This window comes from Centroberyx gerrardi, chromosome 19 (assembly GCF_048128805.1).
Source record: "Centroberyx gerrardi isolate f3 chromosome 19, fCenGer3.hap1.cur.20231027, whole genome shotgun sequence".
NCBI lineage: Eukaryota > Metazoa > Chordata > Actinopteri > Beryciformes > Berycidae > Centroberyx > Centroberyx gerrardi.
Genome location: NC_136015.1, coordinates 6,877,752 through 6,890,809, shown reverse-complemented (window position 1 = coordinate 6,890,809; position 13,058 = coordinate 6,877,752). Strand labels below are relative to the sequence as shown.

The window sequence follows — 13,058 nt, the reverse complement described above, 5'->3', positions numbered from 1 at the left end:
CGTTTTTGTAATGCAATGACATATTTAAGTATTTTCTTTCTTTATAAAAGAAGGGTATTTTATTCAAACGGCTACATATATGATACAAGCAATGATAAATGTCTACGATAAATACCTCTGGGGGAAAAATTCAAGAAGCTTGGAAAGTAATGAGTTTGATTGAAAATAACTGACAGCATAAAGGAAAATAAAAACACAGATGATAAAAACATTTTAATGTAGAGACAAGCAATCTCCTTTAGGATAAAGAATATAAATGAGAGACTTTTCTATTGTTTAAACACAACAAATATAAACAACAAGTAGCAAAAACAAGTAAAAGTGATCTGATTAAAGGCCTTGCTGCCCATGATGTTATGTGTGTTGCCATACATCAAACCCATAGTATTAAATCTATACAATAACTATTGCTCTACCATCACAAGAAACAGAAGGGTATGTGGGTTTGGGCATAGTAGAAGAACTACTTACTTACTAAATCCCCACTTATTATATGTTTATGTAGAGCTGGAGCACATCCTTGCAAATTGCTAGGTGCTCCTCAAACCTGTTAACCGGTAAATGTATTACATGGTCAATTCATATACACAACGTGATCCAATTTGGGTGCTCAATTACGTTGGAAAAATGAGCAAAGAACTCAGAGGTAACAAATTCAAACACACAGTATAATTCAATCATATTTAGGAATCACAGTATTTTAACATATTTCTGTTGTTTCATACGTAAACACCACGCTTGGTTTTCCTTTTCCAGTACAAAGGGGGAAGGGAGGTTTACACATCGCAACACATCAAGTCACTGAATTGGCCTGAGTCTACTACTTGTAGTCGCAACTAGATTGGGCATCCACCGTGACAACCATGACACTTTACTAGTGTACCAAATAATGAGAATCACCCATATATGCCATGTGGCCCCCTCAACCGAAGCAGCGCACCCAGCATCAATAAAGAACCGACTGGGTTCAGTCATCGTCATCAAACTTGATCTTCTTCCCCTGGAACGCCAGGATCTGTCCTTGCTGCTCCTTCCTTTTCTTACTGGCCTCCCAGGATGGGTGCAGCACCTGCTGCGGTGCCTGATGGGAAAAGACACCTCCCCCCCTTCGATCCTGTTGCCTGGCAACATCACCCCTGCCCCGTCCCCTCCCTCTCCCGGCAAAGGCAGAGCCCCTTCCCTCTGACTCAGGACGCCTGTTGAACCCTGGTTTTCCTTCTGGCCTTCTGTCCTGCTTTTGGAACTCGGAGGGCCTATCAGAATATCTGACAGGGCCGCCTCCGCCCCTCTGTCCTCCTCGCCCCCCAAATTTATTCCCACCTCTGCCTCCGCCGCCCCGGCCCTGCCCGCCCCGGCCTTGCCCGCCCTGGCCGGGCTTAGACCCAGACAGGGAAGAACAGAAGACAGACTGAAACCCAGTCGCTTTTGACTTCAGCCTGGACTCAAGCTCATCAAGCTCGCTCTGCCCCTGGTCCGACGTTTTCAGCAGGTCTGTGGAGTCGCTTTTCACCTCGCTCCTCTTCTCCTGCTTCTTCTCCTCCCCCTCTACACTTTTCTTCTTCTTCTTGAACCTGCTCACTTTCCCCAGGAAGAAGTCGTCTTCGCCATCGCTCTCTGACTGGGAGGACTGCTTGTGGAAACGCTCCTCTGTGCTGTCATCAAAGTACTCCTTCTCTTCATCACCTGACGACTCCAAGTCACTCTCTTCCTCATCTTCCTTTTGCTGAAGCACTTTAGGCGCAGGCTTCAGATTGGGTTTCTTTTTTTGTGGTGTATTTTTCACAAGGACCTTCGCCTCTGTGTTTTTTGCAGATGCTGTTCTCACACTCTTGGTCTCTGGAGCTGCTGGCATTTCTTTGTTCTGAAGATCAGTAGTTTCATCTGAAGGAGGAGTTGCTTTCTCCTCGTCTTTTTCAGAAGGTTCATCAACGGTTGTGTTTTCACTGTCTTTGAGGAGACCATCTCCTTCCTCATCGTCCATCATTTCCTTTTCCTCCACTGCACTGTCCTCTTCTTCCTCATCCTTCCTTTCTCCTCCTCCTCTATCGCTGTCTGTTGACTGAACAGTCACCTTTTCAGCTTCTTTTTGCGCCTTTCCCCTTTGTTCTCCCCGATTCCCACCCTTCATCCTCTCCTCTTTGAAGGCTTTGACAGCAGCTTTGATGGCCTCGATCTTCTTGCTGAACTGAGGGTGGGTGGCGATGCGTGCTATGGCCCGGTCCGAAATAGTAGACTTTGGGTTTTTACACACTAGATCAAAGTTGAGATTCTTCTGCAAGGCTGTCTTGGTCACCTAACAATGAAGAAAAAATGATCATCATTCATCAAAATCATTCTTTCATTTGACCTGGAATTGTTAGGGAACTTTGAGTTTGATCTGTAAAACAGAACTTATGAACTGTAGGAATGTGAACCTACCAGGTCTGGTAAGAGGCCCTTCATCACATGGATCTCCTCCAGCAGTCTGCCAGCTCTCCTCTGGTTCCTCTCCACGTCCGCCTCTTTCCCCTTCTTCTTCTTCAGGGCCGGAATCTGCCGCGTCAGCTTCCTGATGACCAGAGTTCTCACCCTCTTCACCTCCTTCCTCATCCTCACCACTTCGTTGTTGAGGTTCAGGACCTCAGGATCCTTTTTCTCCTTCGGTTGATCAGGCAATGGCATCCGTTTCTCAGTCTTATCTGTGGCCTGTGGCATCGGTTCCTCCTCCTTTTCCTCCACCACTTTCTCATCCTCTTCCTCCTCCTCTACCACTTCTTCCTCCTCCTCTGCTTCCTTCTCCTCCTCTTCCTCCACCACTTCCTTCTCCTCCTCCTCTTCCTCCACCACTTCTTCCTCCTTCTCTTTTTCCTCAGCAGATGGCACCATTTTCTCCATCTTCACCTCAGTATGTAACATCTGTTGAAACATAACCCAGTTTAGATTATGTGTGAATGGACAATACACAAGGAAAAGAACAATAAATTGAATATTTCAACAATGCGTAGTTTTGAAATCAGTAGTTCAATCACTAGTCACTGTAACTGACCATGAATGGAAGTCTCCAATGCAACATCACAATTTCCCTTTCATTGAGAAAGTTGGCGACCTGAAGAACATTATTTACCATTACCACTACTGACAGGAAAAAGTATAATAGGGGAAAACCTGATAATTTAGCTACAGTTTCCCAGAACATAGGTATGGTGCAGAATAAACAGTGTTTTATTCTGCACCATACCTAGAATAAACAGTGTTTTATTCTGCACCATACCTAGAATAAACAGTGTTTTATCGTAATTAGGTATCCAAAAAAGAACTGTTTTAACTCTGTAGCATGCACTGGATCTAAAACTAGGACCAAAACAGAGACAGATGTAGACCAAAAACCAAAATTGCCCCCCCAACTATCACTGCTATGATCAGGACAAACTAACCCCGATACGTTCTGTTCACTCTTGTATGATATTGATCAGATACACCTTTTATACCAACTAGCATATGACAACTGTTTTTCTCCAAGCACCCCTTGTTAATTTTGTTAAATATCTGTTAAATATCAAGACTGCCAAAACAAACGTGGCTGAGTAAGCATGGACAAGTTGATACCATGTAACACTGTGTGTAAATAAGGTTATCTGATGTCCCAGCGCTATTACCAGAACAGACTGCAGCAAATATAATAGAATTAAAACACCGTAACCAACTGGTATCGCACTTACCTTTAATTTGTGACTATAAAACTTTAAAATTGAGCAAAACGTTGAGTCTCAGGGAGCGGCCATGTTTCGTACGCTGCTGACGACGGCGTGACGTCAGACGTTAGCAAAGGGACGCAGCGTGTCGTGAAAAGGGGAGGGCCTTCCGCGGACTGTTTTTATTTATTTCTTTGTTTCATGTGCATAAAACAACAACAATGGTGGATAATTGAAGAAGTGTGCATATTAGGATGACCGTATGACATTTCCTGTTACATTTACCAGACTGATATCACAGGTGAATCAACAGGGGGAGGATGAAGCGGCGCAATGCGGACTGCAGCAAACTCCGACGGCCGTTAAAACGGAACCGAATCACCGAGGGTATATATAGCAGGTACGAAAAACGGGGCTGGAGGGACGTTATTGTATAACAATGGCGCCTCTCTGCATATGTCAAGATAGGGCCGCCAGCGTTTGTTATACCCATAATTAAGCACTTTTCGGGTTGGAGCTAGAAAAGCTTTAAATGAACGTGTCCGCATACTGTCAATTTTGTATAGGCCTGCTTGTGTGACATCTCATACATGACATTCTAGCTAGAGATTTGTCCTTAGCTAGCTAGTTAAATGCATACAATTCTGACTAAAACGTCGCAGTGAGATTGTATGAGCATCAAAATATGCATTGTAGCACATTCCCTTCAATGGAAATTCTTGCAGTGAAAAGATAAAACGTTAACTTGTATAGATGATAATGCTTGAGATGACAGCAGCGACGTCGGAGGCGCTCGTTTTAAAGCCCGGGATAACGCCGACGGCGGGGCTCTAGCCTGTGCTTTGTCTGGCAGATTTCTAAATTTGAAATCGCAAATTTAAGATTAAATGTTACCATCAAAGTCATCAGGTAAATGGGCCTTGAGAATTTCAAGATAAGCTAGCATGATGTTATGTTGCACACATTATTTCAGCAGATTAAGTTAATTCGTTTCACGATAGTATGTCTTTGCCTGCAGTTTCATTGATGGCAAACTGGAATAGTGAGCGGTGAACAGCTGTGCAGAAAGTAACATGCCCTGACATGACACTACCTCTCTCACAATATGCAAATTCAATCTTCACCTTATTTGGATCCTGAGCTAAAAGTTTGGTATTGGATGATTGGAAGCTTCTCACCCATTGTTATCTATTTAAATCTCTCTGGAAAAAATGGGTTAAAAATATTAGACTCGTTCAGAATGGCCAGATTTGTATGCATGGGCACCATTATGTTGGATTTTATCAGCCTTCAGACCTAGTTGGAGCATGAGGTCACATAGTGTCTTATACTGTCAGTCACACTGAAGATGTTGCTCTTACAAACACTAGACTGTTTTCTAAACCCGATGTCCAAATACCTGTGATGATATCATCTAAATCCATGACAGGCTTTGTCCAGTAGCTCCTCTCACTGTCTCTCTCTCTCTGTTTAACCTAGTCTGGTAGTCTTTTCCTCATCTCCCTCTCTCTCTCTATCTTGTTTTCTCCTGCAGTACATTCCTGTACCTGAAGTTCCTGGTAGTGTGGGTGTTGGTGCTGCTGGCCGACTTTGTGCTGGAGTTCAGGTTTGAGTACCTGTGGCCCTTCTGGCTTTTCATCCGAAGTGTCTACGACTCCTTCAGATATCAGGGGCTGGTAAGAGCTTGGCTTGGCCACCTGGCATTAACATGCGTCCTGGGTGATCAGATTGTATTCTGATATAGCAAAAACACATCAAATTTAGGTGTAAGTGCACCCAAAACATAGTGAAGATCTTATCACCCAAACCAACTCCGGTGGTGGTCAAAGAGGCATTTGGCCACATTAACAACAAAGCGTTAAGACAATGCGTCTCCAATCCACATGGCAAATATGCAATGGAAATTAACTTCTGTACATGGATCCAACATGGAAACACACTCAAATCAAAGTTAGCTAAGATAGTAAAATACTTTTAGCTGTCACTTTTAAAGGATGTAAATATTACAAAACAAAAGTGTGTGGCAGTCTGCGTTTGGGCGAGGGAAAGAGAAATCCAGTTTTATTGTATATATCTAATGTAAGGTGCAGAATGCAATCCAGCTAAATAATATCTAGACACAGTTTGGGTACAAGACGCATGTTAATGTCAGGTGTAACAGGGGCCTGTGTTTGTGCACATACGGCATATATGTGTGTTCTCTATACTGAAAATAATTCTGCCCTGTTTTTGTTGCATATTTACCTCACTGTCTGTTTTCTCCTCCGCTCAGGCGTTCTCTGTCTTCTTTGTGTGTGTGGCGTTTACGTCAGACATCATCTGCCTCCTCTTCATCCCCGTCCAATGGCTGTTCTTTGCTGCCAGCACCTACGTATGGGTCCAGTATGTCTGGCACACAGGTTAGTCCAAGTTTTCTCTCTGTATTCTTTCTATATCTGCCAGCGAACCAGCCACTTTCACCTCAAAGACTTGGTGTACAAGAAGAAATGTATTCCTGCCAGGTTTCTTCAGTGCCAAACTCTAGAGTGCTGATTTTTTTTTTCTTTTGTCTCTTGCTTCCATGCAGAGAGAGGAGTCTGTCTACCCACTGTATCGCTGTGGATCCTGTTTGTGTACATCGAAGCCGCCATCCGCTTCAAGGACCTGAAGAACTTTCATGTGGACCTGTGTCGACCCTTCGCTGCTCATTGGTAAACGTCAGCTTGATTTATTGTTGTGCTGTTGTTCATGCCGTAGAACTTTTACAACTATTTCTGCCCATGATAAATAGTAAAAAAAAAATATCTATGATTATAAAACAGATTATTTCAATCCTCACTTCTGATTGGCTGAGACAAGGAAGCTGTAAAATAAACAATAAACGCACATCTTTGACCACATAACATTTAATTTAAATATGAATTATCTAGTATTATAACAAATAAACACACACCTTTAAAATCTCTTCTAAAATCACTGTAAACCACAGCCTCTCATGGCTTATTGTCTAAATAATGCGTCCGGCACCCCTGTATTCAAACGTCACCCTCTGTGTTTCCCTCCACCTTCCAGTATCGGCTACCCAGTGGTGACTCTGGGCTTCGGCTTCAAGAGTTACGTCAGCTACAAGATGCGACTGAGGAAACAGAAGGAAGTGCAGAAGGAGAATGAATTCTACATGCAGCTCCTACAGCAGGCTCTGCCGCCAGAGCAACAGATGCTGCAGAGACAGGAGAGGGAGGCAGAGGAGGGTGAGACACACACACACACACACACACACACACAGTCACTTGTGCAACAGATGCTAGTGCAACAGAAGTGATAAAACATGGATACAGCTTTTATACACACTACCTGACCTTCAATTCAGTGGCGCTTTATCGGCATGAAATACAAAAGTACTTACTGCCAAAGCAAAACACAACAAAGGTAGATTCAGTGAGCAACAAGTGAGACAAGGTGTTTACTGTCAATGTTAAAGGACGTAAATATTACACAAGGAATTATTGGATTAATCACACCATTAATGATTGATTAATGGTGATTGGCAGATTGTATATCCAGTGACATACACTCTGCATTCCCCACATTTTTCCATTGTTTGTCCTTCCTCTCTGAAATTGTGACAGGTTAAGACATATTTTGTGGGTTTTCTTTTTCCTCATAGAATATATTGTAGGAAAGGTTTAAAATGATGACTTATTTTTTTCTTACTTCTTTATAGTTAATACAGTGCAGCTCTGCCTGTAACGGTTTATTTCTGCCAGGCTGAGTCTGTATCTTGTCAAGAATTTCCTCAAGTTTTTATCAGTCACAATGGTCAAGTAGTTTATCATCATCTGCTGTCTGTTTAGCGTCAAGTATAGTTCCAGTTTGCTTTGGGATTTGGTTAATTCTCTCCAGTATGCTTTCATATTTTCTCTTTCTAACCCTGCCTCCACTTCCTTTCTTCCAGCAGCATTAGCTAAAGGGATCTCAGAGGTAGATCCCGCGCCAGTGTCCCAAAACGGAGCACCTCCCGGAAAGAAAAACACTCCCGTCCCGTTACCGGAACTGGAGTACCGGGAAAAGGGGAAGGACAGTAATGCAAAAGAGCGCGAGGGCAAAAAACAACACACAGTAGGAATCAATAACAACAGTATTATACATACACTGGACTCCAAACTACAGGAGACGGAGTATATTGAGAACCACGTTGGGGGGAAGAGACTGAACAACGACCTAGCGGGAGAACACACACACACCGATACCAACACACACTCTCCTAAAGAGGAGACGGGAGGGACGGGGAAGAACTACAAAAACGCCGGCGGAGGCGGGGGCAGCGTTTCCAACTCGTCCCCTCGGAATCACAGCTCCACCAACGGGAGCGTGCCGCCGGGCTCGTCGTCCAATAAGAACGAGAAGAAGCAGAAGGGGTCAGGGAAGGGTCAGAAGGACCCGGTGGAGAACTGCATCCCCAACAACCAGCTGGGCAAGCCGGACGCACTAGTACGGTAAGACACACACGCACACACACTTTCTCCAAAACACCCATTACTCTTCTTGCCACACATCCTGTTGGATCGATATGCATTTTTGAAGGCCGATATTGATATCAGCAATGTTCAGTATCTATAAATTTGATTGAAAATGACAAGGACTCAGTGACCCCACATCATTTTATTCTTGGCAGAGTGGAAAAAGCCTCTGCAACAGCTCTGAAACTCTCCATTGAAAGCCAGATGAATTCAATTATTTTAGGTGGGTTAGCAGCTCCTTAAGGCAGGATGAGCCAGGTTTCACTGCAGGTTTTACAGACTGTCGAGTAAAATCCTTCCACACCACACTGGTCAGCCATCCAAAATTAAAATAATAACATCTTCCCTGGCTGTGGTCAGGGATCCGATTTTTAATAAAAGGCCAATATCTGTCTAACCCCACACCCTGTCACTCTGCTTCCCTGCTGTTACCCCAATTCTCCTTCTTTTTAACTTCATCTCACCCACTCAACTCCATCCCTCTTTCTGCGTCCCTATGCCCCTCCCTCCTCCTCCCCTGCAGGCTGGAGCAGGATGTGAAGCGTCTGAAGGCCGATCTTCAGGCCAGCAGACAGCTGGAGTCGGAGCTGCGGAGTCACCTGTCCTCTCTGAGCAGCCAGGACCGCAGCCTTCGCTCTGAACTGGGCCAGCTTCGCCAGGACAACGAGCTGCTGCAGAACAAGTGAGGATACATGTATATATAGTCGCCTACACTCCGATCAGAATCACTTACGTCACCAAGTAACAATAAATGCAATTTGTCTTGGGGATATTGGTGCACAGACATTTTGATAACTAAAGCTAGGGACACACTACGCAACTGAACAGACTGTGAAAACATTGGACATCACACACTTAACTGGCTTTCACAGATTTTTTTGTCTTGCCGTCATAGAGGCGCACACACTACAGAGTTCTAGTGTCACAGAAAACGTATCTTGGTCTGATCTCGCAAATCAGTTGTGATGGCTGAATTGTGGCTATAATCGGCATAAATATTATGTGGTGTGGCCCCAGCTTAAAGGGGAACAAATTAGTCCATGACCTTTATCAACTTCTATCAGCGACCAGTAGCATTTGCAACAACGTCGATAGAATTAGAAATAGAAATAGATTTATTTCCTCCTACACAACTCTCTGGCACAGCTCCCACCCCCCCTGCCTCCTTGAATTAGCCTGTAATTGACAAACAATAAAGTCCCACAATAGAGATGAGTAAGCTAGCTAATTAGAGCAGAGATCTTATTTGGATCTCTCATAATATATAACCTCATCCTGGCTCATGAAGGATTGACGGAAGCATGTAAGTGAAAGATGGCGTGTTTGGGCAGGACTATAACTTGTTAAAAGCAACAACTCGGAAACTCCATATTCAGTGCAACAACCAGTGCCAAGTGTGCTGATCTTATGATTGCGCCAGTGTTACTATAGACTGCTTTCACACTATTCCACTTTTTTCAAACTGCCAGTGCCTTTTTTACATTGAAGGAGAGCAGCCACAACGTGGGTGGAAAGCATCTGCTTTGGAAAAGTACTGCACCTGGAGTCTTTTTAAGCAGAGCGGAGTGCTTTCCAAAGTTTAGAGAAGGTCACCTTTTTAAAGGAGATCAAGTGCTTTGCTTTTTTTATTAGCTGACAAATCACAACAAAGAAGAGATGGGGTTCACACTGCATAGGCAAATGACAGTTTACGATAACAGCAACAACCAGGATGACAATGGAGAAAACAGCAGTAGAAAAGTTGTTGGTAAAGTAAGTAATAAAGTAATAAGTTGATAAAAAGTCAGTATGAAGCGCATTGGCTGTGTTTCTGAGTTGGTGTTAAGTGTTAAGAGTTGGACATAAGTGGCTGTTGCAGCTAGTCATTAGGAAACAAAGTTAGTGCTGTGAAACCACTCTTTTTATAAGCATAAAATGCATTTGAGGCAGCGCTTTTTCTACAAAAAAAGCAAAATGTGAACACTCCCGAAGAGGAAGTGTTAAAGTAGGACTATACCTTGTCCAAGGCGACAACCCGAAAACATATTCTATCCCACACCCAGTGCAAAAGTGTGTTCATCTTATGATCCAACCAGGCTGACCGTTTTCGTCCCCATACTTCAGGCTCCACAGTGCCGTCCAGGCCAAGCAGAAGGACAAGCAGACCATCTCCCAGCTGGAGAAGAGGCTGAAGGCCGAGCAGGAGGCCCGCGCCCTGGCCGAGAAACAGCTGGCTGAGGAGAGGAAGAGGAAGAAGATGGAAGAGGCCACTGCTGCCAGGGCCGTAGCCTTAGCCGCCGCCACCAGGTAGACTTTAGATTAGATAAGATGATTGAATGAAGGATGTATCAATGAATGCCAATATATGAAGTGAAAGTGAATCTGAATTTGAGTCTTTGTTGGTTTGAGCTATTGAGTTTTGGAGATACTTTTTCTGTTTCACTCTTAAAACCGCTGTGTTTCTCCTCTGTCCATCAGAGGGGAGTGTACTGATTCTCTGCGTGGTCGCATCAGAGAGCTGGAGACGGAGTGCAAGAAGCTCAGCATGGACATGAAGCTGAAGGAGGAGCAGATTAGGGATCTGGAGGGCAAGTGTCAGGTGAGACAAGATAGTAACAGACATGCATTTACTCTTGCAGAATAGCAAACGAAAATACATGCTAATCATTGGATGCCTGTCAACTCTGTGATTTGCTTGTGTTTCCTTGTTGGATCCATGTGCCATTTGCCTAGTTACTATCTGTGGATTGGAGAAGCATTGCATTTACTCTTTGTTGTTAATGTGGCCAAATGCTTCCTGGTTGGATCTGTAATTTCTATTTGTGGATTGGAGATGCATTGCATTTACACTTTGTTGTTTATGTGGCCAACTGCATCTCACACACACAGTCCCATCACCCAGGATGCATGTTAATGCCAGATGGGAAGGGGGTCTGTGACATGACTAAAATTTGACTTCATTTAAATTAGATTTTTATTAAAAGATCAAGACTAAATTTCTTAACGGGGTGAAAATTATTATTTAATTAATAATTAATTAATAATTAATTATTATTATGTGAAAATGAACACGGTTTAGTTGCTTCCACTAACTTTTTAGATTGCCACCCATACCTAGAATGTGGGTAGTGTAAAATACAAAACAAGCACAAATATTTGTACCTTAACCACCTCTTACTCCCCTCTTTTAACCCACTCAACTTCATCCTCATATCCTGTCCCATGCAGGAACTGCGGAAGTATAAAGAGAATGAGAAGGACACAGAGGTGTTGATGTCGGCGCTGTCAGCCATGCAGGAGAAGACCCAGCACCTGGAGAACAGCCTGAGCGCCGAGACCAGGATCAAACTGGACCTCTTCTCCGCCCTGGGGGACGCCAAGAGGCAGCTGGAGATCGCACAAGGTAGATGTTGACTGTTGATTCACACTGAAACGCAGACCTGTGGAGGAACACTGCTGTTTTGGTTTGTCATTCATTTAAGAACATGTTCAACATCTATTGTATTATGGAATATATGTAATTGGGCTATGGATCTGATCACCTTAGCCGCAAATTTTCATGCAGCCCCAGCAGTAGCCCATGTCCTAATGCTGTGATATTTCCCCCCCTCATCCAGGCCAGATCCACCAGAGGGAGCAGGAGATTGCCGACCTGAAGCAGAAGATAGCGGAGGTGATGGCGGTGATGCCCAGCCTGTCCTACTCGGCAGACAGCAGCAACCTGAGCCCCGTCACCCCGCACTACTCCTCCAAATTCATGGACAACAGTCCCTCCTCCCTGGACCCCAACGCCTCAGTCTACCAGCCCCTCAAAAAGTGACTCCGGCGTACACACTTTCCTCTGACAGAACTTTTTTTTTTTTTTTCCTTTCTTTATTTTGGTCAAGCTTTCAGTTCCAAGTTTGGGTTCTTTTGAGTTTACCAGCCCCCTGACAATTTTTTTTTGCACTCTTATTATACAACAGTTAGTTCCGGTCGGGTAATTTGATTGGACAGGAGGCATTCCGTGAGTGCTGATATACAGTATAGCAGCACTGGGACGTTTCACTATATGTGTCACTCCACTTCACAGGTGTTCATGTGTTGCTTGGCAACACTTGGTAGTGGAATCCTGAGGGAACTGTTTTTGTTGGCGGAGACTAAAAGACAAAAATCATAATCTGTTGTTGATAAATAGCTTTGTTTCTAGAACTGTTCTACAAAAGCAATATCACACTGGAGGTCCTGCTGTTATACTGTATATCAGCACTCTCTGGTGTTATATTGCTTAAATGTATCACATTGAGAAACACACACACACAACCCCACCACACGTGTGTATTTGGGTCCTTTTTGGTTCATTTCGTGAACTGGATTGTTTTGAGGGGGCTGTGTACGATAAGAATTTTTTTGTTGTGTTTTGGGATGTAGCCATTAGACAGTGTGATCTGTTTGGAGGTAAAACAAAGATGGAGGGGGGGGGGGGGACACAGTTTGTTGGCCAAATGTCTTCTGAAGAGCCATCATGCATCGCTTTGTGTCAGTCTTCTTTTGCCCTATATTAATCCCCCTCTGCCATATTTTTTCTATATTGAATTGACACCCTGACTTTTAGTTTATATAGCGATTGGCTTTCCATGATGTTTTATCTTTAATGGCGGAAAACATGCTTTCAGTTCAGACTTGAATTTGAAACGCACCTGTAAAGTAAAGCCCTCTGTGAGATAGATGAATGTAAAAGTACTATTCATGTTTTGATATCACCATAGCTTAAATCAGTGATTGTTTGTTTTTGTAATGAACATGTTTCAGTTCACTTAAAGACAATGTACTTTTTTGTTTTCTAAAATAGTGATATTGAGCAGATAGACATTTGCTTTGTTCCTCAGATTTTCCAACACTTACACAATTTATTCTCTTAATGCTGGAA

The 13,058-nt window shown here is 43.5% G+C and overlaps 2 protein-coding genes across 4 annotated transcripts; one reads left to right on the top strand and one right to left on the bottom strand.

Annotated features, from left to right (window-relative positions):
* Positions 1-165: 165 nt before the first annotated feature.
* srfbp1 (serum response factor binding protein 1) lies at positions 166-3,766 on the bottom strand. Of its 2 annotated transcripts, XM_071894403.2 has the most exons (4): positions 3,699-3,766; positions 2,794-2,895; positions 2,419-2,763; positions 166-2,293 (listed from the first exon to the last, which is right to left on the bottom strand). In XM_071894403.2, the coding sequence occupies exons 2-4, from the start codon at positions 2,893-2,895 to the stop codon at positions 968-970; spliced, it is 1,773 nt and encodes a 590-aa protein (XP_071750504.2). In that variant the 5' UTR covers positions 3,699-3,766; the 3' UTR covers positions 166-967. The 2 variants fall into 2 exon arrangements, with proteins under 2 accessions (XP_071750504.2, XP_071750430.2); XM_071894329.2 differs by having other exon boundaries at positions 2,419-2,895.
* Positions 3,767-3,937: 171 nt separating this feature from the next.
* maco1a (macoilin 1a) lies at positions 3,938-12,182 on the top strand. Of its 2 annotated transcripts, none has more exons than XM_071927900.2 (11): positions 3,938-4,071; positions 5,206-5,347; positions 5,944-6,070; positions 6,238-6,361; positions 6,723-6,901; positions 7,609-8,146; positions 8,694-8,852; positions 10,274-10,456; positions 10,628-10,748; positions 11,378-11,552; positions 11,767-12,182. In XM_071927900.2, the coding sequence occupies exons 1-11, from the start codon at positions 3,992-3,994 to the stop codon at positions 11,967-11,969; spliced, it is 2,031 nt and encodes a 676-aa protein (XP_071784001.1). In that variant the 5' UTR covers positions 3,938-3,991; the 3' UTR covers positions 11,970-12,182. The 2 variants fall into 2 exon arrangements, with proteins under 2 accessions (XP_071784001.1, XP_078146524.1); XM_078290398.1 differs by having other exon boundaries at positions 7,606-8,146.
* Positions 12,183-13,058: the final 876 nt, after the last annotated feature.